Source organism: Notamacropus eugenii, chromosome 2 (genome assembly GCF_028372415.1).
Source record: "Notamacropus eugenii isolate mMacEug1 chromosome 2, mMacEug1.pri_v2, whole genome shotgun sequence".
In the NCBI taxonomy this organism is placed as follows: Eukaryota; Metazoa; Chordata; class Mammalia; order Diprotodontia; family Macropodidae; genus Notamacropus; species Notamacropus eugenii.
Window position 1 is genome coordinate 421,685,906 of NC_092873.1, and position 16,976 is coordinate 421,702,881.

The window sequence follows — 16,976 nt, forward strand, 5'->3', positions numbered from 1 at the left end:
TAGAAAATGTTGGGTTTGGATTAGGTGCTTCTGAAAGCACCTTCTATCTTGTTTGTTATGGTTTTAGGAATGTTTGAGGCCAAGGAAATAGAATCTTTTGCTGTTTTTGTTTTAGTATAATCATATAGTATAATGTCTCTATTTGAATGTAGTTAAAGAAGATCTTCCCCACCCATTGATGGGCCTGTCCATTGAGGGAAGCTTGATTATGGGAGTTGTTTTGTAGGAGGGTCCCAAGTACCTTTTGTTTTTTTTCTGTTGAGGCACTCATGCCCTCTGGCCCTGAAACATGTATAAATACTCTGAGGGTGAGGTTTTACTTTGGGGCTTAGTTTTTGGAAGGTTTGTTTGGCCACATGAGAGACTCTGGGAAATCATTAAGCAGCAAACTATGATCAGACAGTTGGACCTGTGTGGTGATTTATGAAATATGTATTGATTATGGTCAGACGGAGGAAGAGCCATGTCTGTTGATCTTTGATTTCTCTGTATTTTCTCTGAAGTTCAGGGTGCTGACTCCTCTGAACTAGGTGAATGATAAATGTGCTTGAATAAAGTGATTGTTAACCCCTCAAAAGTTGCCTTTTCTTTTGTGAACTCAGATCGAAGAACCTGTGATAGCAGGCCTCCCTGTGTATGTTGGGGTGCTAAATAATACAAAAGGCAGGGGCAGAGCCAAGATGGTGGAGTAGAAAGACACGCATATTCTGGCTGTCCCCACATAGTCCATAAAATATCTGTAGAGAGACTCTCAACAAATTTTGGAGCAGCAGAAGTGGAGAACAACAGAGTGGAGGAGATTTCCAGCCCACGGTGATCTGAAAGGCCCACAGAAATATTGGTTGACCTGGATGCGGGAGCCCAGCCTCGCCTTGGCCACCCAGTGTGGTGGGATGAGAATCCGGGAGGAGGACACCTCAGGGGCAGAATCTCCAGTCACAGCAGTGGTTCCCAGATCCCTCAACCCACAGGTGCCAAAGGTCAGTGACGGGGTTTTATCAGCTGGCCAGGAAGGGAGAAGGACCTTCCCATAGCCCTGGCAGCAGGCAGTGGCCACAGAGGCTGCACAGCAGCCCATACAGACCGCTAGTTGTTGGAGTGTAAAAACCGTGGGAGGACTGAAGAGCTGAGTCTTACCTCAGCCCTGGGTGGAGGTCCTGGCCAAGCCAGGATTTATCTCACACTGAATGGTGGCCCTGCCCATCCAGCTTATCTGAAAATCAGCCCCCAGTGCTGACTTGGGAAGTGACCAGGTGGCTGTGGAGAGGTAACTGCTAAGATTCTGGACATAAAAATCCCTGTCTGTGTCCAGACCAGTACACACTTAATCGTACCACCTTGGAGGAACTGAGATCTCACAGATTCCCAGAGTATACCCTACTCTTGACAAAGGACCCAAAAGTCAAGTAACTGGTTGGGAAAATGCCCAAAAAAGGGGAAAAAATGACTATAGAAGGTTACTTTCTTGGTGAACAGATATCTTCTCCCATCCTTTCAGATAAGGAAGAACAATGCTTACCATCAGGGAAAGACATAAAAGTCAAGGTTTCTGTATCACAAACATCCAAAATAAATATTCAATGGTCTCAAGCCTTGGAAGAGTGCAGAAAGGATTTTGAAAATCAAGTAAGAGAGGTGGAGGAAAAATTGGGAAGAGAAATGAGAGAGATGCAAGAAAATCATGAAAAGAGGGTCAACACCTTGCTAAAGGAGACCCAAAAAAATGCTGAAGAAAATAACACCTTGAAAAATAGGCTAACTCAATTGGCAAAAGAGGTTCAAAAAGCCAATGAGGAGAAGAATGCTTTCAAAAGCAGAATTAGCCAAATGGAAAAGGAGGTCCAAAAGCTCACTGAAGAAAATAGTTCTTTCAAAATTAGAATGGAACAGATGGAGGCTAATGACTTTATGAGAAACCAAAAAATCATAAAACAAAACCAAAAGAATGAAAAAATGGAAGATAATGTGAAATATCTCATTGGAAAAACAACTGACCTGGAAAATAGATCCAGGAGAGACAATTTAAAAATTATGGGACTACCTGAAAGCCATGATCAAAAAAAGAGCCTAGACATCATCTTTCATGAAATTATCAAGGAAAACTGCCCTGAGATTCTAGAACCAGGGGGCAAAATAAATATTGAAAGAATCCACCGATCACCGCCTGAAAGAGATCCAAAAAAAGAAAAACCTAGGAACATTGTGGCCAAATTCCAGAGTTCCCTGGTCAAGGAGAAAATATTGCAAGCAGCTAGAAAGAAACAATTCAAGTATTATGGAAATACAATCAGGATGACACAAGATCTAGCAGCTTCTACATTAAGGGACTGAAGGGCTTGGAATATGATATTCCAGAAGTCAAAGGAACTAGGACTAAAACCAAGAATCACCTACCCAGCAAAACTAAGTATAATACTTCAGGGGAAGAAATGGTCTTTCAACAAAACTGAGGACTTTGAAGCATTCTTGATGAAAAGACCAGAGCTGAAAAGAAAATTTGACTTTCAAACACAAGAATCAAGAGAAACATTAAAAGGTAAACAGGAAAGAGAAATCATAAGGGACTTTACTAAAGTTGAACTGTTTATATTCCTACATGGAAAGAAAATATTTGTAACTCTTGAAACTTTTTTCAGTATCTGGGTAGTTGGTGGGATTGCATACACACACACACACACACACACACAACACAGGGTGAATTGAATAGGATGGGATCATATCTTTAAAAAATGAAATTAAAGAGTGAGAGAGAAATATATTGGGAGGAGAAAGGGAGAAATGGAATGGGGCAAATTATCTTTCATAAAAGAGGTATGTAAAAGACTTTTCAGTGGAGGGAAAAAGAGGGGAGGTGAGAGAAAAACATGAAGTTTACTCTCATCACATTCGACTAAAGGAAGGAATAAAATGCACACTCATTTTGGTATGAAAATCTATCTTACAATACAGGAAAGTGGAGGAGAAGGGGATAAGCAGGGTGGGGGGGATGTTGGAAGGGAGGGCAGTAGGAGGTGGGAGCAATTAGAAGTCAACACTTGGGGAGGGACAGGATCAAAAGAGAGAATAGATGAAATGAGGGGCTGGATAGGATGGAGGGAAATATAGTTAGTCATACACAACATGACTATTATGGAAGTCATTTGCAAAACTACACAGATATGGCCTATATTGAATTGCTTGCCTTCCCAGTGGCGATAGGTGGGGAAGGAGGGAGGAAGAGAAGTTGGAACTCAAAGTTTTAGGAACAACTGTTGAGTATTGTTCTTGCATACAACTAGGAAACAAGAATTACAGGTAATGGGGTATAGAAAGTTATCTGGCCCTACAGAACAAAAGAGAAGATGGGGATAAGGGAAGGGAGGGATGTTAGAAGGGAGGGAAGATTGGTGATAGGGGTAATTAGAATGCTTGGCGTTTTGGGGTGGGGGAGGGGAGAAATGGGGAGAAAATTTGGAACTCAAAATTTTGTAGAAATGATGTTGAAAACTTAAATAAATAAATTTAAATACAAAAAAAAAATACAAAAGGCAGTATGGTAGTATAGGAAGAGAATCTGATTTGTGTGACAAAATCACAAATAGGTAATTTCATTTCCAGGCCTGTACTTACAGTTTTTCTAGTTGGTAGGATGTTTTCCATTGGCATAACTTTGAGAAACCTAGTGTCACTTCCACAGTGTCGTATATTTGTGTGGAGTTATATTCTAGAATCTAGAACATAGAGGAATAAAAGCCCTACTATGCTATGCTCTGGACTTACTACATTTGGAGTCACCAATGAACTGAAATATGTTAGATAGAAAGCGAAGGGTCCAAAGGAACAGTGGATATTTAAAATGGGGGATGGGACAGGAAAGTACCTTAGAAAGGACATGAAAACAATCTTCAAATACTTGAAATGCTGTCATTTGAAAGACATGATGTTTCAAGCAAGAAAAAATAACCCTAGAAATTAAAAGGATGTGGATATCAACTTGGGTTCAACATATATATGTGTATGAGTGTGTGTGTATATGTATACATATACATACATACATATATACACATACACACATATAGTATATGTATATGTGTATGTAGATGTATACATATATACATATATCTATCTATACATATGTATATATGTGTATATACACATGAATATATATGTTAAATGATTAGATTTTTTAATATGGCACAAGGTTGGAAATTCCTCATCATTATAAATGTTTTTTCAGGGATATTATAAAAGATATTTCTGCAAGGGTAGGAGGTTGAATTAGTTGATTTCTGAGTATATTTTTTTTTTAAATGTTCATACTTTTCTTTTACAAGTCCTGTTGTTTCTTTACCTTGCTACATTTAAGTTGGTTGTTGTTAATTCAGTTGTACTTGGTACATTGATATGCAATTCTGATAGGCCATAGTAGCATTCAGAGAAGACAATCTATCTGCTCCAAGATGACATGGGAAGGGGAGAATATCATTTAAATAAGAAACAAATAGCTCTGTAATGAATTTTAAATACATTATAAATGTGCTGATAGAATTACACACTTGTTTTTTTTTAACAAATTTTACTTTATTTTATTTTCCTTTGGATTGAACAAACCCAAAGCTTCTGTCCTTAGTGTCTTCTTGTTGCCTGTGACATTTTGAGAAAAGAATTCTGGTAAGAAAAATGACTGATTTTGCTTTACTATAACTATAGTACTTTAAGATTTGTAAAGCAGCTTAGACCTTACAGGACTAGGAGTCAGGATAACCTGAGCTCAAATGTGACTCTGACACTTACCAGCTGTGTGACCCCTGGGCAAACCACTTAACATCTGTGTCAATTTCCTCATCTGTAAAATGGGGATAGTGATAACATCTGACTTTCAGAGTAGTTGCTGGAATCAAATGTAATAATATTTGTAAATTGCTTTTCAAATTCTCAATCGTGATAATAATGCTAGCTATTATAATAATATAATATAATGTTAATAATGCTATTATTGTTATGTCATTAGTCCTCTTTGAAAATGAAGGACGAAAAATAATTATTATTTTTACTTGGAGACTCATGACAATCTCTTGAGGTTGTAAACAAGTATTACTTTGAGGCTTTGATGGATCTAAGTGATGTAAGTACAACTGACGTTGCACATTGCAATTCAACTATGTCTGTCTACTCATCTTCTTGTCCATATTCTTCTATAAATCAACCACACGGGATACAGCCAACATGCCAAGGGCATACCTATGGATGTCTTGAGATTTAGTGCATATTAATGAACCACACAGTCCATTAGTTGTCTCCCACTTTTCCTCATAACTGGCCCATCTTGTTTTTATTTCTTTAACCCAATTTTATTCATACACATGTGGTGTGCGTGTGTGTGTGTGTGTGTGTGCATGTGCGCGTGTGTGTAGAGAGAGATATAGAGATATAGATACATATTCACATACCTCTGATGACATCATAATGATAATAGAGGCAGTCTTATTCCCATTTTTATAGATGAGAGAACTGAGCCTAAGATATTTTTGAATGTGTGCATGGTCACATAGCTAGCAAATGTTGAAGGTGGAATTCAAACTCAAATCTTCCTGTCTGGAAGTCAATTCTCAACATACTATGCCACACATTCTCCAGGGCCTTCCTCTAGTACACCATAGGTTAGCCAGCTGTTTTATGTAAAGGATATTCATAATTAGGAAGTTATAACTAGGAAAGTGCTTTGTGTAGGTATGTGTGTATATCATTCAAAAGGAATAAAATAAAATTCTGAATGAAAAGAAGCTCATATAATTTCTTTAATTCCACAATTTCATATACCCCATGATGATTTGGGCTTATGTTTCATTATACTAATGTTTAGATTTGACATGTTATTTTAAAAAAAAAAACTTTCTTCTTTTGATTTTGTATTTTAAAGCAACTGCTATGCACAGTGGCCATGCAAAGTTCCTATTTCCTGGAAAAGATGTGTTGATTCAGGAGGTTGCCAGTGGAGTGGTTGCCCCGTGAGGGTCATATTAAAACTTGAGGGAAGCTTTTTGAGCAACACTGCATCCTGGAGACAATATATCAAGCTGATAGAAACATGGCTCTTCTGTTGAGAAACCAGCAGTGGAATTATGACTGGCTCCCAGTTATAGCTTTAATACTAAAGAGTCCCTGAGGAATAGTCTAGTGTAAGAGGGGTTAAACAGAGGGAAAGATGGCATTAAAATTCTGTAATACTTGGAGCATACAATATGAAATAAGCTGTAGATTTTCTGCAAATAATTTAAGATGATCAGTTTGTTTGGAAAGCATTTTATAGTTTTAATGATCAAAGTGTGACCAGTTTTATAGAGCACCTTTCTCATTACTACCCAAAGGAGACTCCAGAGTACTTGATTTCTGTATAGTCCACTTTTGTGCTCTTGTTTTGCTCTTTCTCAAGCGCATATTAATGAAACCCTCTGTGAACACTGCCAGCATCCCTTTACAAATATGGTGTTCTACATATGTGTAACATACACATATCTAGTCATTTTCTCATACTGATGTTTTTCAGTGCTGATTTTCTAAGAGTATGACAATATATTTTGCTCCTTGACTTTGATAATCTAGATTCAGAAGAATTTTAGCGTTTTGTCATTTTTAGATTTTGTCATTTTGATCATTTTTTCAGAATACTTTAAGAGAAGTTGCATTTATTTGTACATTATTACGATCTATAAAACCAACAAGTTAAACTGGCTAGAGCATGATGTTGATGATGTCAAGGTCATGGGTTTAATATTTTCATGGACCACTCTTACACCAGTACAGCATTGTGAAATAGAGATGAACCTGAAATCTCAAACACTGTGCCCAATAAAGCTCAAGGTCCTAGGAAGTGAGAAAGGTTTTAAGTATGGACTCAATCACAGATCTCACTATTTCTCTAGTAGCCAACTCCTATAGAAGGATTGGCTTAGCCAAGGAAATGATTTGTTTTTTGGCCACAGTCACTTATAAAGACTAGATACTCTGCTAAGAGACAGAGGTTTTGCCAAAGGTCATATATACTTTTATGGATGAAGGGTTGAAGTATTACTATACATTCATCAAAAAGATGTACAGTGTGTTGTATTTCTAAGAATGTCAAGTGTGGATGTAGGTGATCTAGTTTCTAGGCTGGGATCTGGCACTAATTAGTTCTGTACCTCAGTTTCCTTCTCCATAAAATGAAAGAGCTGGTCATGACCCGTAAGGTCTCTTCCAGATTTAAAATGCTATGTCTCTGTGTAAAATTGACAATTATACCATTATTAATACTTTTTGTGTTCTTGGAGACACAATGGAAGATACAATACTTGTCCTGGTAATTCAAACCGGAAGTATAATTTTACAGTGAACTATTGATTATCCCGAGGATCTTCTAGCTTATTGATGAACTATGTTCTTTATTTCTCCTTTTTTTTCTCATTCTCTTGTTCCCTACACTCTGTTAAGCATTTGTCAGTTGTATTACTTGCAGGTACATTCATTTAGATTGGAGAAGACGGAAAAAGCATACATCCCTTGAGGACATGCAAAGAGTAGAACTGAGAGTTACTGAAATGAGTTATCCATACTTTTATATATTGTTTTCCTCCCACTTTTTCTTCCTTTCTCCCACAGAAAACCTTAAAAGTGGGTAATGCATTTTAAAACATACCTGGAAAATCATCTTTAAACTACCACCTGACATTAAAATGCTTTCCCTTTCTTGGAATGGTACTCAAGTACTCAAGCTTTTCCAAAAAGACCCCTAAGCTAACCTAATGTACCTTAGAAATTGAACTATGTGAGATCGATACCCTTTTGATAGAGTCATGATTATGGCCAGATAATTTTAAGTTTTGTAAAAGTCAGTTCAACCAATTTAACCACTAGAAAGTTCTTGTCTATTTTCCTCTGAAGATTCAGTCTTTATTTCCCTCAGTGCCAATAAATGTTTCCGTTGGAAAGACCTAGAAGGTATTCATTGTGGTCCTCTCAGCTTACATGAACTTGGTGGTTTACAAGGTTGCTGAATACGAGGACAGGTTTAACATGTAAGCCTTGGCAGATAAGCTTTTCTGCTAGCCTGACAAGAATTGAAAAATAGCTGGGTCTTTTTGCTGCCTAGTTAACTGGAGGAGACTAAGGAAGGTGCAAGACAATAGCAAACACCTGAGGGGAGAAATACATTTTACATGAATTTGCGAGGGAAAGGTTTAAAAGCATCATATGCTGGCTTCTAGCTAACCATTTGCATTTATCATTCCAAAAATAAATATACTATTTCAGCTTCCCCCCAAAAAAATGGTCTTATGTGTTCTTATGCAGGAATGTCATTAAAAGGGCATGGAACTCTTTGGATTAGATAATCGTTGGACTAGATATTAGATGTCAGATTTCTTGATATGTTGAACAAAAAGAAAAAAAAAAGAAAAAGGAAATGTAATATTTATTCCACTAAATTCCCCACCAGTCTTCAATTAAGCAAGCAGAAGTACAGGTGGGAATATGCTGCACATTCACTTCTCTTGATGTTTGGGGGCTTGCTTTAAGGCCTGAAGTACTAATGTAATTATGTTGGAATGATGAACATGAAGAAGTATAGTTCAGGACTGAAAATGTTAAATTAAATGGACCATGCTAACATTGCTGTTGATCCTGAGGAACAGTTTTTCCAGTATATGGAGCATTTCGATCCCATCCAGCATATGTTCTCCACAGTTTTCTCTGCTCTAATTCATCCATGTTTTTCGACAGCTCCAGATGGCGTGCTGCCTCCAAGGCTTTCATCTGCCACTCCAACCAGTCTTCAGGTTGTCTGGTCTACACCAGTTCGCAACAATGCTCCAGGCTCTCCCAGTTACCAACTCCAGATGAGACCTAGTCACTCCATGGATGGAATTCTAGAGTGGGTATTGAATTATATGTCTCCATCTAGATATCTCTGATATGTATATATTTTTATTCAAATGGTTTACCAAGGAATGGTCATTATTTTAATTGTTATATTAATTTTTGTATGAGAGGTCAAATCCCATTGTGATAAATATAGGCAGACCTTCAGTTTTAGCAAAATTGCTATTTAAAGGCTGTTTTTAAAAATAGACAAAAATAAAACTAGGAACTCACCCTCTATTCCACCAAAATTTTATTTGATTTTAAAAATCCAATTTATATACCACTTGGATTATATAAAGTGAAATCTACCTCTGAATGGGATAACTATCAAGTTATAAGACTAATTTCACAAGCCATTGATGAAAATTCACCAAATTAATTTAGAGTTCCACTTCCAATAGACAAATGATTCCCAACCTTTTTAGTCAATGTCCACCTTATTTTAATATGCAAACTGTCTGATTCCTCAAATTTCCAGAAGTCATATTAGATATGTATTGATTCATATCTTATATAGGATCATAGACCAGCAACTTGCAAGAACTACCTAGGCCACAGAGTCCATCTCCATATTTTAATAGGTGAAGAAACTAAGTCCTCAATAGCTCCTTGCCCAACATTGCATAGGTAGTGTCAGAGGTAGGATCTCCACCCAGGTCCTTTGATCTCAGAGCCCATGCTTTTTCCTCCCCTTGGAATGCACTAAAATGAAATTTGACCTCTATTTTCTTTAATTTTTTAAAAGTATTTTCTTCACTTATAGGCTGTTCACCCATCCATCTGCATCCTTAAGTTATATAGTTGGAGATCTCCAGCCATACACATCATATGAGCTGAGGCTGATTGCTTCCAATGGATATGGTAGTACATATAGTGACTGGACTTCATTTATGACCACAGAGGACAGTAAGTACCTGACAGTGCATAGCTAAATGACTGACAACAAGAGTGAGTCTTGACTGCCTTCTCTTTCCCTAAACACATGATTAGATGGTAACATTCTATTATGAATGGGGAATATAGAATGTAGAAAAGAAAGGGAATGGCTTGAGAGTTTGAGGATTGAGACCATGACAATTCACCCACAGTTATCAATAATATTCATACATCTCCTCTTTTGTATATATACTTCTGGATAATTGAGTGGGCAAAAAGGTTATCATCACTACAGTGATATAACTTGGTATAGTGATATAGTTGGATTTGGAATCAGGAAGAAATGAGTTCAAATATAGCTTCTTAGCTGAATGACCCTGGGTGAGTCAACCTTTCTCAAACTTGATTTCCTCATCTATAAAACAAAGATGAGAACACCTACTCCTAGGATTGTTGTGCAAATTACATGAAGTGTATATATATATATATATATATATATATATATATATATATATATGTATATATGTATATATACATACATACACACATATGTGTGTGTAATATGTCTTTGCAAATGTTGAAATGCTATGAGACATGCTAACTAATAATAACTAGCATTCACATAGTATTTTAACACTTGAACTTTACAAATATCTCGTTTGATCCTCATGACAACCCTGGGAGGTAGGAAGGTGCTCTTATTATCCCCATTTTACAGATGAGGAAACTTAAACACAGGTTGTGACTTATCTAGGGTCACACATCTAGAAAGTGTCTGAGGTCATATTTGGATTCAGGTTTACTGACTCTAGCCTCAGCACTCTGACCACTCTGCAAGCTAGTTTGCCATTATTGTTATTGTTTTATTATTTGAAAGAATTTCAAAGTTTTAAACTTGTGTATAAATGTTTATTGATGACCTACATGCCTCCCCTACTTCCCTCATTCTGATAAATGAATGCTTAGCTAGAGCCTTCATACATTATTTCTGAAAGCAACCTCTTTGTGGTAGTTGACTCTACTGAAGAAAGAAATTCTAATTCAGAGAAAATAGCTATCTTGGTGATTTATAATGGTATATCGCTGGGATGGCCTGCTTCACCCAACATGGAGAATGTTCCTTATTATTTCTGTATGGCTCTGCCCAGATTCACTCGGAAAATATGATGTGCTTGAATATATTTGCTCTAATAGGACTCAATGTATATAAACAAAGCTCAAGAATTCTCTCTATGTGTTGCCACTATAAATCCAATCTGTAAGTACAAAGTGAGCTAGAATCCCATATCTTTGAACTTTCAGGTTTTTCAAGTCATTTTATCAAATCATTGAGTCTTTTTTGAGACTGGGTTGCAAAACCTTTTTGCTATCACAGTCCTTATTCAGAATTCAGGTACCTAGGCAGGGTTGAGGTTGAGGTAAAGGGGAGGGGGAGAGTTGGATTGGAAGGGTTAGAAGGAGGTCTCAAATAGAAACTCTGAGGTTGTTGCTGAGGAGATTATAACAAAGGACGGGCCATTGCAGGGTTGGGTCAAGGCAAAGTTCCCTTGGAATGCACATCAGGGATGAATTAACATTGACCATCATTGTGCACCTCCAAATAAACATGCAAACATTCATGATTAGGATCAGTTGTTTTGGGAGAGGTAGTCCATCACCCTGAAATTCTAGTGTTCACCCTTGCAATATAGCTGACAATTACTGAACCCCAACCCCATCCCCTGGTGGTGGAAGAGGGGTGGGAATGTTATGACATTGGGAGATGTATATCAATAGTTATCCCTCTTGACCCTATTAAGCAATGCAGATGATTTCAGGAACTAGAGGATGTGGAGATTGCAGAAGGATTCAATGTGTGGGCCAGTGAACCACGGTTTTATTGAGGGCTAGAGGAAGAGGCTTGACTCTCTAAACATCAGTGCCCTGAGGAAAAGCTGCACTCACTCCAAACTAACTATAACTTTGGTTGTCAGGTTACTTACTTAGCAAACAACAGGACGGGTTCCTACCATCCAGAAGGCTGTATATTGATCAGCAAAAAACTCCCCAAAACTCCCAAAATATGTGATTACTAGCATTTGAAATAACGCAACAACATAAATTACAGATAGATTTTATTTTCAGTACAGATCCCTTAATATGGCCATATCAGTGACATATGAAGAATAAGAATCAGTAATTTTTCCTGTCTTCTTTAAAGCGTTAGCTAAAAAAAGTAGTTATATTTATTGAGTCCTATTATTGTGCAACTACATTAAAGCTGGCTTATTTTTGGTTATTTTTCTTCTCTCCCATCTTCCCTCATAAGTACATAGAGTCATTTTTAAGGAGTGCATCATAAATTTAACCTCTTTGAAAAATATGTAGATATGTATGCATATGTAATATGCAATATTTCTGTGTATATATATATATACATATATTTATGTATGTATATTGTTATTTTATACTTCTGTTCATCAAAGAATTAGGTTCCCTTACGGCAGAACATTCTTCTTATATGTAAGTTCAGCACTCTGACCTGTATATTAATGTGTGCTAGACCTTGGGGGACCATTTATTGCATTTCACTCACGATTTACCAAATGGTTCCCTTGAGGACCAGTTGAGTTAATGTGCCCTTCAAAAGTACCTAACTTGCTCTCAGGGAGTAATTTACGTTTGGGGAGAATTGGTCTGAGTATTAAATATTACTGTCCTTAATGATATTTATTTATTTAATCATATGAGCTTTAAAGAAAGGAAAAAATACCTAACTGATATTGATACCTAAAATATTACTCTATGTCATGTTAGGCTGTAAAGTGAAGCAAACTCTCCCTTTGTAACCTTTCATTCCTACTTAGTCCTTGCAGAAGAAGTGGTATTTCAGGAACCACAGATGTCTACCTGGGTTCACACTCCTAATACGATGGTGTCTGGGATTAACCTTGTCTCTGTTTTATAAATGAAGCCAGATTCCAGATATTGTGGGGAAGTCTATGAGCGATGCAACTTTACTGCATTAGCATGCTTCCTGCATCATCCCTGCTTACCTATTCATCCTAAAGTAAACATTGCCAGTTAACAATGTGGGTAGAGCATCTGTATGCAGAATCACTTCCACCTATGCGGCCAGATATGCTGTATCCTCTCGAAACAGAGGGTGACCTATCCTTCTGTATGGTTTATGACAGTCTGTCTTTTTTTTTTCACTCCATGCCTGGTGGTGATTATGATGAGGTAAGCATAGAACACTGGGCACAATGACCCATCAATAGTTTAAGGATCTGAATTTTGTCAGTGTAGTGACTCCCTCCACTTATAGTAAACCATCTATGACTACACAGTTTCAGAGAGTTGCCTGATGTTCAGTGATCTTAAATGACTTACCTACTAGTAAATATGAGGCAAGTCTTGAACTCAAGTCTTCCTGACTCAAACCAAGAACGCTTATACTACACTTCCTTTCTGCATACTCCATCTGCCACTAAAGGTTCTATTCTTAATAAATCTATCATATATGTTAAAGATCATCTTACTTCAAATAGATAAGTTATTCCTTTGTGTAAATGCCCTGTGTGTACACTCTGAAGCAGACTGCATCAGCGTGAAGTCTGGGGCTGGCGATTTGCCTTTCCGATTGAAGTTAACAATGTATTTTCACCCCAGAAACACGATGACAGTGAACTCTATATTTTGGGTGTCAATGGAGATGGATGCCATTGCTGAAAAGATGTGCAATTGAGTTGACAAAAACTGAGTGATTGGCACTGGGCACAAGCAGTCTTTCTGTCAGAGCTTCATCTCATTGCTTATAAAACCACCCATCTTGACAGCTCCTTGCCACAGCTGCACTTCATATTTGATCCAGACTAGCATCTCTCACACTCCTAAGAGTAATTTCCAATGTAGAAATTTCACATATCATCTTACACAGTGAAACAGAGAAGTCACCTCATGCCCACATTTGAATTTCACACCATCAACAAGCACATTCCCTTGCATCGGCTACAGATTCAAAAATAAAAAAAATAAATCTTCCTGCCAAAATGGGTCATCAAAGTCTGTATTTTTAGTTTTATATTTCAAAACAGTGATTTCCATCAAACCTATGATGAAGCTGAAACAATCAAAGACAACCAAGTGTGGGCAGAAAAGTAGATATAGTTAAGGAAACAAATGCTTGGGTATAAAGAGAAGCTCTCATGGAAGGAAAAGGCTGCGGGGAATTTTAATAGATTTTTCAAATATTTTGTCATTTACATTTGTGTGCCACCAGTACCCAATTCTATGCATTTTAAAAAATCTAGTGTGCTGGTGCCAAATAGTAAGAATGCACATTTCCTATGAATATTTTAAACCATGTTAAACATGTGTTAATAAAAGATGTTTGTTCCAGCCAACTTGGTCAGTGTAGTGTTAGACTATTTGCAACCAGATAAACACAAACAATACATGAATTTTCTTTATGTGCCACTGGCACTCCAAGCACCAGGAATGTTTGTAGCTTGCAGAAAATGCATTACGGTTGTGTTAGACTTGGGAGCATGTGATAAATAAAATGAAGTCTCTTATCAAGCACTCTAAAATTAAGATAATTTTCAACTGGGTGTAGCCATCTCGTCTGATTGTCTACAGGAGCCACACTACTCATGCCTTTCATTCTCTGTGCTCATAAATATTTTTAGTCCAGTTTGTATGTGCAGACATGGTAGTTTTTGGTTCAAATGAGTGGTTTTCTTCCAGACTAGGCTAATACTTGGGCATACTATTCTGTGTCTCTTAATCCCTTAAACTCTTTTAAAAGCTTGCAGAATATCTGACCCAAAGGCTCAAGGACATAGTTTTGATCTATTACAAATCTACCCCAAAGGAAGAAAAGATTTCTTACTTTCCTTTAAAGATCTGATTTCTCTTAGGGTACAAGGAACTATATATATATGTGTGTGTGTGTGTGTGTGTGTGTGTGTGTGTGTGTGTGTGTGTGTGTGTGTGTGTGTGTGTGTGTGTGTGTATGTGTGTATGTGTGTGTGTGTGTGTGTGTATGTTATGTATGTATTTCAAAATTCTCTCCATGTGTAGATTACAAGATGCACCATTATCTCAATCAATTTAATGACCTTATTGCAGTATTTGCAACACCAATATTATATGGAAATTTTTCATTAAGATGGCTTCATATTTTACTCAAAATGATTTGACTGTAGAGCAACTTATTCAGTGACTGCTTTTAAGGATGCCATTAAGATATCTGATGATTTTCCAAATTTATGTTGTATGGATTCCACATTTGTATGTGATTTGAAATAGTGAAAATTACAAAATTATACTTTGTGGTTTTTCTAACTTTTGTATATATAACCATTGGATTAAGTTCAGACTGCTTTTATTTTCTGATCATTGTTCTCTTAAAATTATTAGTTGTTTATGTATTACAGGTATCAGTGTGACCTGGTACAGAAGTAAAGGTGCATAACACCTTTTTTTTTTTTAGTTAGATATAGCCTTCGTGGAGGCTGGGTCATGCAATGGATAGAGCACTAGAACAATGAAGACCCAAGTTCGAGTTCTACCTCAGCTTCTTACCAGCTGGGTGACCCGGGCACTTAAATATAGTTTCTTCAGCTCTAAAATGGGTTAATAATGATAGCATCTTCCTCCCAGGGTTATTGTGAGGATAAAAATGAGGTAATATTTATAAAGAGCTTTGTAAACCTTAAAGGGCTATATTAGCATTAGCTATTATGATTATTTTTTGGATTTACTAACAATATGTTGATGTTTATTATCATTCTTTTAATTTTTGCTCTCTAAAATTGGAATGAAATAGTAAGGAATTAGGGGGGACCTGGGTCTCAAGACCCCCACTTTTCCCTTCTGAAGTTTTCATTAATCTTTGAGGTCCTTAGCACAGTTTATGTTTATAAAGCATGCGCTGATCACTTTAACATAGAGCTGAGTTGTCATGGTGCCAAAGAACCCTCCAGCAAACATCTAGACTTAGTACCACTCCCAGATTTAGACTGTGATGGTTATTGTAACCTTAATTGAACATTTTCCTCTTTAGGCTTGAAATCCTTTCTTATTTGAGTCAAAGATCAGTCCTAAGCAAAACTATTGTGTGTAACAGAGACTAATGGAGACAGAGAGATAAACAGAGAGACCGATAGACAGAAAGAAGGATTGTCAAGAAATTGAAAAGTTTCTTTAGGGTTTTCCTTTCCAAATTGATTTCAGATCTTCTTGCCTAAAAGGATAACAGAGGAATTTGCTAGAACCCCAAACTGAGAAGTAGGAGAAGTACCTTTGATGCTAGCAGCACTATTTCTGTTTCCAGAAAAGTTAAGTGGGCTGGAGATAAAGGAAAGTTGTACAGAAGAGAAGGCTCGATAGTCCTCCCCATTCACGTCAAGCAGTTAGCTGTACCTCTAATTGAATGTTCTTGATCTCAGCAAATAGGGCATATTCCGCATAATAATAACTCACTTTTATACTTTTAATGTTTGCAAATAACTTTCCTTACAAAAAACCTGTGAGGGCAAGTAATTTAATGGATCTGTAATTGTTTGTGAGGAGCAGTGTGGTGGTGCAATGGATAGAGTGTCGGACCTGGTCAGGAAGACTCATCTTCCTGAGTTCAAATCTGGCCTCAGACACTTATAGTGACTCTGAGCAAGTCACTTAACCCTGTTTGCCATAGTTCTTCATCTGTCAAATGAACTAGAGAAGGAAATCACAAATTATTTCAGTATCTTTACCAAAAAAACCCCAATGGGGTCATGAAAAGTTGGACTCAACTGAATCAATTGAACAACAACAAATCTCATTATAATGTACTCCCTCCAGTAATATAGAACGCTTCTCATCCATGCCCTCCTGCTGTTGTTGTTCATTCTTCAGTCTTGAAAAGTACCAATGACACAGATTTGAGTGAGGAAACCACACAAAGTCACCAGCTTCACTCTTTTCTACAGACTCATCCAAGTCCAATAGCAGGACAAAAGTCAAGGTGACAGGTGATGGGATAGGACATGGTGGGAGACCTTGGCCTTTCTAAATTAAGGTCTTTCCTGGGTCTCAGTTTGTCTAAGGCATTGCCCATGCAATGAAAGCTAGAGTTATTTGGGTTTAAAGACTTACTCAAATAGCTCCATTTGAAAACTACGAGATTTTTTTTTAATTAGTAGAATCTTTTATTCATATATTTCCAGAAAAAAACACCAAAATTTTAAAAAAAATCT

At 37.1% G+C, this 16,976-nt stretch overlaps 1 protein-coding gene across 1 annotated transcript in view; it reads left to right on the forward strand.

Annotated features, from left to right (window-relative positions):
- Positions 1 to 16,976, forward strand: part of USH2A (usherin) — a 990,439-nt gene that overhangs the window by 608,327 nt on the left and 365,136 nt on the right. The window contains exons 38-39 of the mRNA XM_072647832.1: positions 8,737 to 8,887; positions 9,641 to 9,783. Coding sequence (XP_072503933.1) covers positions 8,737 to 8,887; positions 9,641 to 9,783 — 294 coding nt within the window. The remainder of the gene's footprint in view (positions 1 to 8,736; positions 8,888 to 9,640; positions 9,784 to 16,976) is intronic.